We start from the raw sequence: 11,691 nt of genomic DNA, 5'->3' as shown, positions 1-11,691 counted from the left end.
TGTGGGACCATTATTATTAATAACGGTTTTATAGGTAACTCATGAAATGTTTTTGACATATTTATTAATACGTTTGCATACAACATATTCTAGGATTTGAACTTGAAATTGCAGAATAAATTAATTTAACTCTTTTAACCAGTTAAACTAAGTCTTAATACACATAATTAGAACTAAATATCGTTTATTGTGTGGTGTAATTAAGTAATTTTAGTCAACTGCCCACAATCGCTTAGAATGTTGGTAAAATTTACAGTGATGAGTTGTTTACAAATGAGCACTGTGGTTTAAAAATGATTACAACATCGCTGCTGATTACAACCTTTTCACTCGTAATGCTCTCCAGCGAGTTCGCACTTCAATCTCAGTGCAACTTATTATAAAAAAGCCCCAATTGCGAGCTTTCTTGACGTTACGTGCGTCCTATTTTAAGAATAAAGTAATCCCTTTAGATTCTTTCAAGTCCTTTAAATGTCATGGTTATCGTCTGCCTTAATTAAACAACTAATATGTGCATCCGCTTTCTCCACAATTTAAAGCCTATTATTTATACTTAATAGTTTATATCAATAAGAACACAAATTTTCATATATTATATTTGAATACCACAGATATTTAATATTATAAGGTATTTTAAATTTAATTACACTCTTTAATGAGTTTGTTAATTGTCTTGAAAATTGCATGCTTTTTTCAGGTTTATCCTTATTTAATATAATATCTTATTTAAAAAATATTATTAATTACATTCAAAATATTTTATATTTTTGAACATCTTATCTTAATAAGAATATATTATATTTTTAAATAGAGGAAATATATAGATTCATATATTTATTCCCATATATATTATCTTTTGACATGTAATTTGAAGATTTGGTAACAAAAAATAATGTAATTTGAGAAGAGGGGTTATTTAAGGTTGAGATGATGATGAAATTATCATGAAGTATTAGAAAAAACTTGATGAATTTTCATTGTAGCACAAAATTCATTAAGAATTAGATTTAATATAAATTACATATATATATATATATATGTATATATTTAATAATAATATTAAAAATAAATTATTATTACTGCTTAAAAAGTGAGGAGAGAAATTTTGGCAATTTGAGAAAAGAAAATTTGAGATTATGTGTGTGTATAAATTAACAGTAATTATCACTAAATTACATAGATCTTACAAATGTGAACGTAGATTGTTGTGAGGAGGAGAGATTCTTATCATTTAAGAGTTAAAATCTCAACTGACACATCTATAACATTTTAATTAGAGTGTTCTACCTTTTTTTTAATATAAAACATTTTTAATTTTTTAATACGTCATCAATGATATTTTTTTTTAAAATATGCTTAATAAATAAATAAATCAATCAATCAATTAACTTTTAAGTGAGAGACAAACATAAAAAGATTTTATATAATTAAAGATGATTAACTAAATTATTGAGATTATAAATTAATTAAAAATATTTTATATTTTTCAATCCTGGGCAAATATAAACTTTACTATTTGCAAATTAATTTCATATTTTTATTGAGGATCGAAAAACGAAAAATGCTAACATAAAAGCGGCCTTGAGAGACACCAAGTCAAGTCATTTTGCTTGTCAGCAGCAAATTAATAGGATGAGGGATCCGAATCGCACTTAAAGCTCAATAAAAATATGTTTCGCCGTGATTCAGACTCATGGCTCTGGTCAATCTTGTAATTTGAAGCTCCTCTCTCTGTTCCTTCCTTGTCCTTAGCGTTACGAACCCAAAAAGCTTCCAATAATGCGATTCCGCAGTGTTCCTTGGAGTAATCCATGATGATTCAAAAAGTCTTTCGAAGAAGCTTCTAATCAAACTATTATTCTACATCAGGTTTAATTTTTTTTTTTAATTCGAAGTCTAAATTTAGTTTACCAATCAGCCATTTCGGTGTAGGATCTAGTCTCGGCGTTTCGCACAAGAAATGAGTAGAATCTGCTGACTTCACAATACTCGTTGCTTTCAGAACATCCGGATACCACCGAGTCTGTTGAATTAAAATTTTCTAATTAGCGGGTCGGACAATTTTCTTACGACATCGCAATGAGGTTCGGCTTTTAGGAGGATTTTCTCGCATCTGAACAATTAATCTGCTGGGAAAATGTTCAAGTCATGGAGCAAGAAGAACAAGATCAAAGCTGTATTCAGGTTGCAGTTTCAGGCAACTCAGGTAAGGCGAAGAAAACTAAACTACTTTTCTTATTATTATTATTATTTTGTTTGCTTCGTTCTGTTATTGATCCTGAATTGTGGCTTGGCGTAGCGATTATGATTGAAACAGAATGCCTCTAAAATTTTGAAACGCTGTTGATGTAAGAGAAGTGGGAAAGTTATGTGGCAGTAAACAGATTCTAGAGGTAGCCTTACCTTATGGTGCTTCTCGTTTGTTTCAGGTGCCGAAGATGAAGAAGTCGGCGCTGATGATATCTTTGGTGCCAGATGATGTCGGGAAGCCGACGGTGAAACTAGAGAAAACTGCGGTTCAGGAAGGAACCTGTGTGTGGGAGAACCCGATTTTCGAATCAGTTAAACTTGTTAGGGATTCAAAATCAGGGAAATTACATGAGAAAATTTACCATTTCGTTGTTTCAACTGTAAGCAATAACTTTTTTTTTTAAAATTATTTTTTTGGTGGGAGGCCTTCACCTGATTAATAGTTGGTTTGAAAATTTAATCTTCCTTGTCACTTGCAGGGATCTTCAAAATCTGGCTATCTTGGCGAAGCTTCAGTCGATTTTGCAGATTTTATAGCAGAAACCGAACCACTGACTGTTTCTCTCCCCTTGAAGTTTGCTAATTCAGGTGCAATTTTACATGTTAGTATACTCTCTCCCTTCCTCATTATCTCACTCCTTGCGTCACTCTCAATGTGCACAATCACAATCTTACATAATTCATTCTCTTAATTTATAGCATATGTATGACGTTGTGGTCTTCTTAGTACTTAGGAGATTTGTTGACTTTCAAATCTAATAACACTATTCTATAGTGATATCAGATTACAAACATGAATAGTGATTCCTCACGTGCAAATTAATTGTTGAGACAGGTGACTATTCAGAATATAGAAGGAAATAACGAACAAAGGTGAACATAAACTACAAGAGCTTGTTGATTCAATTTCACATTTATCCTGTTAATTACACATCCCGTAACCATATATCTTGATTTCAGAAACGTGGAAGATGGAGCTCTGGAGCTTTACAATGATGGAAGCTTGAATCATCAACTCAGCTTTTGCAGTACAGATGACAATTCTTATAATGTTGAAGTAATGTTTCTTCCTATGCTTTATTGCTAGCAGTTTCTAGAATTGACAGTATAGTTGAATGGCCATTCCATAAAATTCAATTTCTTAGCTGATTGTTTTACAGGGTGGTCACTTGGCGAAGACCAGATCTGGTTATACTGAAGAAAATGCTAATCCTGAGCTAGCTTCATCGTTCAGACTGAATAACGGAACTGTTCAGGCCAGTGCTAAAGAAACCCATATGCGCAGGAGGTCAAACACTGAGTGGTCATTGGGTTCAACATCAGATGGAAGTTTAGGTGACTGGACAAACAGCCTTGAAGATAATCTTCCAAAAGATAGATTACGAGATCATTCAGATAATGCCTCTGAAAAGCTCAAAAGTGAAATTGCTTCTCTTAAGAGGCAGGTAGAAGTATCAGAACTTGAGTTAGAATCACTCCGAAGGCAGGTGGCAAAAGAAAGCAGTAGAGGACAGAATATGTCGGCACAAATAATCAGCCTCAGACAGGAAAGAGATGTGTTGAAAACTAAATGTGAACAGCTTGAGTCCGAGCAAAACTCCAATGTTGAGACCAAAACGACAAAAACCTTACAGTCTGATGTCACAGATGCTAGGCTTCAGTTAAAAGCAGTAAGGGAAGAGCTTGTTTATGAAAAGGAGCTAAACACAAATCTTCAATTACAGCTGCAGAAGACACAGAACTCAAACTCTGAGCTACTATTGGCAGTGGAAGACCTGGAAGCAATGCTGGAACAGAAGAACAATCAAATATCAGATCTCTCTTCCCATAGAAAGTCCCAAAATATTACCCGTGAGCCTGTTGACACCACAGAAGTAGATCTTTTGAAACAGAAGATTGCTGACCTGAATGGTGAAATAGACGCCTATAACAAGCAAAATGAAGAGCTAAACAAGGATATAGCAGAGCTCACATCGGAATATGAGCTTCTAAAGAAGGAAAACCTGGATATTTCTTTGAGATTGAAGCAAGAAGAAGCACAACAAATTATGTTACAGGATGAAAGCTCTACTTCTTTGGCTATTATACAACAACTTGAGTCACAAGTAGAAATATTAGAAGGACAGATAAAGCAGCAGGGGGATGATATTTCAGAATCTTTGGTCTATATCAATGAACTTGAAAGTCAAGTCAAGGATTTGGAGAAAGAACTGAAAATGCAGGCTGAGAAATTTGAAGATGATATGAATGCTATGAAATCTGAAAAAATTGAGCAGGAGGAACGGGCAAAACAAGCTGAGGAGGCCTTGAAAAAGACAAGACAAAATAATGCTATGGCATCTGAGCGTTTTCAGGAGGAATATAGAATGCTTTCAGTTGAAATGTCATCCAAAGTTGAGGAAAATGAAAGCATGACGAAGAGAGCAGTTGCCGAAGCTGATGAATTGCGACAGCAGAACAAACTAATGGAAGAAATGCTACAGAAGTGCAATCAGGAGCTCAGGCTTATCACAGATCAGAATGAGTTAAAACATCAAGAGCTCTTAAACCAAATAGACTTGAAAGAAAAATCCATGGAACAAATGTCAAAAGAACTAGAAAATAAGTCTGAACTGCTTGAAGAAGCACAGAAGCAAAGGAAAGAGAAGGATGAGGCTTTCTTTATTCAAATTCAGATGATCAGATCTGAAGTTAAAAAGCTGATGGCAGATGAAAATAAATTGACCAAGTCAACAGAGCACGGGACTGCAATAACAAAAGAACAAGAGCAGAAAAAAATAAATGATTTGGAGGAGACCCCGCTTAATGCCCTACTTTCAGAATTACAAATCTTCAAGACGCAACACAACAAATTAAAACATAGCATGCACAGTGAACAAATAGAGAAAGAGAGCATGAAGAACAAGATATCTCAACTACAAGGAGAGCTGAAGAAGAAGGAAGCGGAACTGAGCAATATGGAAAGGAAGATCAAGAACAACAAAGGACGAGCTCCAGCTCCACATGTGAATTTGAGTTCAAGTGTCAGAAAGACAAATTCAGAAAAACCTAAGGTAATTATCCAACTTAATTTTCAGACTTTAAATAAGAAACTAAAATGAAAAGTTTTTCTGGTGCAGTAGATCAGATTATATTATATAATCACCCACGCATGAGTATAGGCTACACATTAATGAAAAACAAGTCAAGCTTATACTGTCACATGGCCACTAGATGTTATGAAATCTAAATTATTATACTGGACAACATGAAATTGAAACAATTGGTGGGAACTCAGAAACTGCATGATGAAACAAGTTAGAATCAGCGGGGTAGTACTTCACAAGAACTGATACCAGTGTTTGACTAAAATTACCTGCTGCTTTTTATTTAGAGTATTTTTTTGAGCTAATTAATCAAGTCTTACTTCCAAAGCTACATGAGCCTTTTCATTTCTTACTCCTTATGCATGTCATTCTGCCCTACTTTACAGTACTATTATGTTTTACGAAACTGCTAATGAGGAAAGAGTGTAATCATCTTCATGACTGCATCTTGATCACAATGTGGTCTTTCCATATCTAAAAGCGCAAGGGTACATTTAACTGAAATAATGTTATTCCACTGGAAGGGATAAATTTCCTGCTTTGATTTATTTGATATTATCTATCATATTTTGCATAATCATGGCACAACTGGCATAATTTTAAATGGAAGTGCCTAAAAAATCAACTCCAAATGTGACTGAAACACAGTTAATCACGTTCAGAGAGAAGCATGCATATTTTTCATACGTTATTGGGACTGGAAGAGTAATAATGTTATAAACACTTTCTGTTGACTATACAACTATTAGATGACAAGGTCTGCAAGCTAGAGAACGAGGATCTGAAAAACTTGAATTTGAGCTGAAAGAAATTATCTGGTTATGGTCTCTTTAATTTTCTTTACACTTGTCTGTTCGGTAGATTAATTCAGATTAATTTTATTTTCATAAAGGGAACATATGCTACAAGCACTCCTAATGGCAAGTCAGCAGACACTGAAGTTTTTGTGAGCAGAAGGTAAAAATTAAATCAATTTCTATCTAACTCCCTAGTACCCCCGGTACATAGCTAACTATTAATCTTTATACCATTATTATCCTCGCAATAAAAATTGTACTCCTTGTGTCTCAGATGTCAAACCATACTAACATCTCATTGAGGCATGTGTTTTTATTTAATTGCATCTTTATTTTACTCTAACAGTGAATCAGAAACCTGTTCGGGAAATGAGGCTATTGTCTTCCATGATAATCAAAATGGTGAGTGCAATTCGAGTGGACTGATGGCTGAAGTGGCAATGCTAAAGGACAAGAACAAAAATATGGAAAAAGAGCTGAAAGAGATGGAAGAAAGATACTCAGAGATTAGTCTTAAATTTGCGGAGGTAGAAGGTGAAAGACAACAGCTTGTTATGGCTGTACGGAATCTAAAAAATGGAAAGAACTAAAATTCTTTCCAATGTTGTATCTTATCCCAAAACATACATGGGATTTGAAACTGATGGGAGAAGAGAACCAGCGTGGTGGAAGCAAGCTTAACCAGCACTTTGCTCTCTAGTTAATTTTTATCCAAGTTGGCTCATAAATATTCATGTATCTATGTTTTCAAAAAGGGATTGATAAAAAAGAATATGACCGAGTGCACAACGTATTTTTACACTCAGTTTCATTTTTTTTTTTTGGAGTCATTGTACATTCAATTTTGTGACGTGTTATGCGTTAACTAATATTTGTCTCATCTGGCAAGACTTGTTTAGCCATGCGGTCCAGTACTGGTCATAGTCCTTTCTAATGCAAGATGCCAAGGCACAACATTGGAGCCTGATATTGACTACGTAGTAAAGGATTAATCGTGTAGTAAAACTTTAGACAAATGGGACATGATATTCACAAACATTCGAATCATAGTGGGAAAAGAACAACCAAACTATTAGAAGTAAAAACTGATTGTGCGTAATTCAATTTTAAGAGTAGGATCCAGATTTAAAAGTAGGATTGTATGTTTGGAAATGTTAAGAGTCAATTTTTATGGTCGTGTTGGTTAAGCTGGTGGTTAAATTGGTCATGTAATAATTAAATAAAAGTTAAATAAAAAATATTAAATGCATATATTAAATTTCTGGTAGGTGGTCAAATCTGCACTCTCGTCAAGGAAGCTTTCTAAAACCCGATGACTATTAAGCAGATTAACCAAATCAATATAGGGCTTATCCTGAAAACTAAGACTGCAACTTTGTTTAGAGATATGTGCCTGTCACTCATTGTAATGTGAGTTTGAAGATTATCACCAAACTGACAGCAAGTCATTTTCAATCTTTCATGAGCAAGCTGGTTGTACCACAACAACGTAGCTCCATCTCGGGGCGTACTAGTTGTGACAACATCATTGGCTCCCAGAAAGCTATTCACTCTATGCAAGACTAAAACGAGACGGAAAGGTTATGTGGTAGTAAAGGTTGATATGAATGAAGCTTATGATTAGTTGGATTGGGCTTCCTTGAGCAAATGCTTGTTGACTTGGGGCTTTCTAATCATTTCATTGGGATTATCATGGCCCATGCCAATATGGCCTTGATGTAAGTACTATGGAATGGAGAATACAACCCAATTTTCTCACCTACGAGTTCACCAAGGTGATGTAACATTTAGAGTTTAATCTAGAATTTATTTCTAATTAAAAAAATAGTTAAAAATAATGAGTAATTAATTTAATCATGTTATCGAGTTGTTAATTGATGTTTTGGATCATTGGATAGCTCCAAAATTGAGCTAGGGTTGAAGTTGGATCGGATTAGGATAAGATAGCTTCATACAAGTGAGATTGAGCTCACAGTGTATTATCTCGTGGCATAAATATATTATGCCGCAGCGTAATGCCTAGTTTTGAAAATAAAAGGTGCGTAAATTAGCTTGAAATTTCATATGAAGAATTAGTGAAAGTGGGGAGCATGAAGGGTGATCTTGGGTGTAACTTCCCCCAATATCCACCACATATTAGGAGAAGTTAACATAATCACCCCATACATACCAAACTAAACAAGTAAATTTTAGTTGAAAATACTTGGGACCCAAGACTTCTTTGATAAAATAGTTTGAAATTAAGCACACACTACACCCTACACAACAGAAGACAAATCACTACATTCATCACATCCAATACATAACTTAAAATCAAAGAAACAAAGTCTGGAATATGGATATGCATTACGACATATGGCATAGAGCCATGGGCTCTTTCCTTTGTGTCATGTACCACGGCGTGTTGCATCATGTGCCGTGGTGCACAATAACAGATTTTACTGTCATATGATAGTTCATAGAAGCGAATATTTGGTGTGCATTGTTTCCATGTATGATGTCCAATTGAAGCGATTCAAGTGCCCACACGAATCTTATTTCATAAGCTAGCTCTAATGGTCCAATCTAAATTTGGGCATTCAAGTGCAAAAAGTTACTTTTCTTGAAAATTTCACTTATTAAAGTGCTCAAATCACACACTTTGTCTCATTTAGCTGTTTTGAGCTTAGAATTAAGTCCGAAAGGATCCAATATACCTGATTGACCACAATTCACATCATATATATATATACAAATCAAGTTTTGGCCATTTAATCGCTTATTTTCCACGATAGGAGCTATTTCCACAATTTAACATGAAAACATTCTTGGCCAAATCATTTCATAATTTCCTAACAAGATCACCACAAGTTCACTGCTTAGTTGCCACACATATTCACATCATAATCACACCTACATTCATAGCTCAGTTCATATTTCATCATGTTATGCATTCTTTGGCAACTTAAATGATTTACAATATTCACAAGAAACTAAATTCATTTCACAAACTCTGATTTTGCATAGCTTTAACAATGCTAAGCTAGCCCTAAGTCTTTCCTTTTACCCAGCTTACTATTTTGACCTGTAAAATGTAACCATGGGGTGAGATAATAATCTCAGTAATAAAATAACTCACTACTACTATGACAAGTAACCATAAGCAAGTATCAATTTAATATATATATATATATATATATATATATAAACATAGCATTAAACATAAGTTCATTTCATAAAACCATATTTCACCACGATTTATCTCTTTCATTAGTATGATTACTATCATCCGAACCTTTAAATCATCCTGACTTAAAACTATAGGCTCGCCTTAGGCCAATATACACCTTCATTCACCCTGAGCACACCTTCAGCAATAAAATCACTAGGGCAAAGGCGTTCTATCTCACTTTTAGACTATAGTTTCCCCTATTACACACATAATGAGGTGTTGTTGGCTCTAACACCACATCACACTAATACCAAAGAGCTTAGATCTTTAACACCACTTCATGGACACTAAGGAGATAATCTGCAACACCACACTTTAATAGGTACTAAGGGGATGAAAATTGTCCAACATTGCATTTTGTCAGGCACTAAGGAGAATAATACTATATGGTCTTTTTGTACTTCTTGTAACATCCTGAATTTTTAATACTACGTTAATGACTGATTAGGAATGGATTAGTGATTTAATATAGGATTAGGATTCTGAGTAGTGAAGTGTTATTTTGACCTATTGGGATGTTATATGAATAGATACGAGCAAAAGTGTGGAATCCTGAAGAAAACATGTGAGCATAGTGAAGATTTTTCTCACTGTGCCACGCACCACGGCTGGGGATGGATGCGCCATGGCACATAGTACAGAATATTGATTAATAGGGACGTGCCAACTAATGAAAATAGAAAGGGAGAATATGAGAGGAGAGGTCTAGCATGGAGAAGAACAAGGGATGTGTTAAGGCAAGCATAAATAGGAGCAAAGAGGGTATTTCTAAACTGTTACTTATTGGGTAAGTTATGTACTGCCTTAACCTCCAATCCTACCCTATTTTCTCTTAGTTTTAACCTGTGAGAAATTAAATTCAGGATTTTTAAGGAGTTAATTTCTTACCCTATAGTAATAGAAAGGTTCTTCGAAACTAAACTAGTGCTTGATAATTGGTTTAAGTCAAAACGATAAAGCTTAGAAGCTATAAGCAAGATTTTCCCCAATCTAGAGAGAGAGTAGTAAGAGAAAATTGTTAGAAAATGTTAAAGCTTGAAATGAAGGGTAATCAGTGGTAAAGCATGTAATTGAATGTAAAATATGGATTTGATAATGATTAGGTGATTAAACATGACAATTGGCACTTTTGTTAATAGTAAAAATTGACTTTGGGTTACCAATTTTATATAGATTTTAGTACGTGATGCACTAATTATGAGAAAGGAGCTTGAATAAGGTTGTTTGGAAAATGGTAACCCTTTCTAGTAAATAAAAGGGTTGAGGTAACTATATAGTTTATTATGTTTATTAAGTATTGTAACTGTGTAGAAGTAAATACAAAGTGATAAATTAATGTTTTAAGAGTTTTATGCATGATTTGTTATTGAAATGTTTTTAGCATGTACAATGGTTTGGGAAATGAGATTTGAAATGTTATTTTATTTCAAATGATATATTTATATATATATATATATATGATGTGAAAGTATATGTGTGGAGATATGGATAAATAGTGATAATTGTGAAAGAGCATGATCATAGGGGTTGGGAATTGACTCAGGATGAGTGGGGATATGTGTGTGTGGAGATATGTGAGTGAAAAATTTATATAGTCGGTTCGACACCATGGGACATCCAGTGTAGCATTACGTGGGCTATTACCATGGATAATTCGGTATAACATATTATGGGATTGTTACCATAGGATATTCGGGTAGTCTGGCAACTCTCTAGTACTCGATAGGGTGCAGTTAGGAGTCAACAATGCCTTTCTCATAAGTGTGTGAAGATGGAAAACCATAGTCCGTAGGTGAGTTAGATTACCTTTGGCCAGGTGTTTTTACTATCGAGAGTGTGCTTGGGTCAACAAGTAGTTGATCCAGGAGAGCCTATGATTTCATGTCAGGGAACATTGGAGGTGTGGTGGCTAGACGATCATCCTAGTGTGTATTTGTGTGGAAATACTCTTAAAAAGATGACATTTCTTCATACTTTGATATATATGTGATATTACTTTATTTTTGTTACTAGAGCATGGTTATATTGTGGTAATAGGCATTAAATGAGCTATATTGGTTACTGAGATTTTTATCTCACCTGTGGTTATTATATTTTTCAGGCTTTGGTGCTAGTAGACTAAAGGGAAAGGATATAAGTTGAGTTGGCATCTCTCACCTAAGTCTTTGTAAGAGTTGGTGTAATGAATTTGTGGTTAGTAGTAGTAAATATGTATAAGTTGCCGTAGGATTCAAACATGTGTATAAAGTTATATTTGTGGTATGTTTTGATGATTTGAAGTTCCCTAACTCTTGTGTATGTGTAGAAGATGACATGAATGGATGAGCTAGTGGATGAATGCATATGT

The 11,691-nt window shown here is 34.3% G+C and overlaps 1 protein-coding gene across 3 annotated transcripts; it reads left to right on the top strand.

Moving 5' to 3' along the window:
* Nucleotides 1–1,624: 1,624 nt before the first annotated feature.
* LOC129322976 (uncharacterized) lies at nt 1,625–7,100 on the top strand. 3 transcript variants are annotated; one of them, XM_054969477.1, is made up of 9 exons: nt 1,625–1,869; nt 2,003–2,206; nt 2,430–2,630; nt 2,730–2,852; nt 3,086–3,123; nt 3,211–3,307; nt 3,411–5,303; nt 6,229–6,293; nt 6,480–7,100. In XM_054969477.1, the coding sequence occupies exons 2-9, from the start codon at nt 2,138–2,140 to the stop codon at nt 6,721–6,723; spliced, it is 2,730 nt and encodes a 909-aa protein (XP_054825452.1). In that variant the 5' UTR covers nt 1,625–1,869; nt 2,003–2,137; the 3' UTR covers nt 6,724–7,100. The 3 variants fall into 3 exon arrangements, with proteins under 3 accessions (XP_054825452.1, XP_054825438.1, XP_054825444.1); XM_054969463.1 differs by having other exon boundaries at nt 3,396–5,303; XM_054969469.1 differs by having other exon boundaries at nt 1,933–2,206; nt 3,396–5,303.
* The last annotated feature ends 4,591 nt before the right edge of the window (nt 7,101–11,691 follow it).

The sequence above is a fragment of the Prosopis cineraria genome, unplaced genomic scaffold, assembly GCF_029017545.1.
Source record: "Prosopis cineraria cultivar Desert tree isolate PC_DT_omini unplaced genomic scaffold, ASM2901754v1 PC1, whole genome shotgun sequence".
Lineage (NCBI taxonomy): Eukaryota > Viridiplantae > Streptophyta > Magnoliopsida > Fabales > Fabaceae > Prosopis > Prosopis cineraria.
Note: the sequence above shows the minus strand (reverse complement) of the source record. Positions and strands in the feature narration are given on the sequence as shown.

Excerpts from the sequence above, each read along its gene's own strand:
- LOC129322976 (XM_054969463.1), top strand. The coding sequence starts at position 2,138 with ATGTTCAAGTCATGGAGCAAGAAGAACAAGATCAAAGCTGTATTCAGG. Across the intron at positions 2,207-2,429 it reads TGCAGTTTCAGGCAACTCAG|GTGCCGAAGATGAAGAAGTC; the intron begins GTAAGGCGAAGA and ends CGTTTGTTTCAG. Across the intron at positions 2,631-2,729 it reads ACCATTTCGTTGTTTCAACT|GGATCTTCAAAATCTGGCTA; the intron begins GTAAGCAATAAC and ends TGTCACTTGCAG.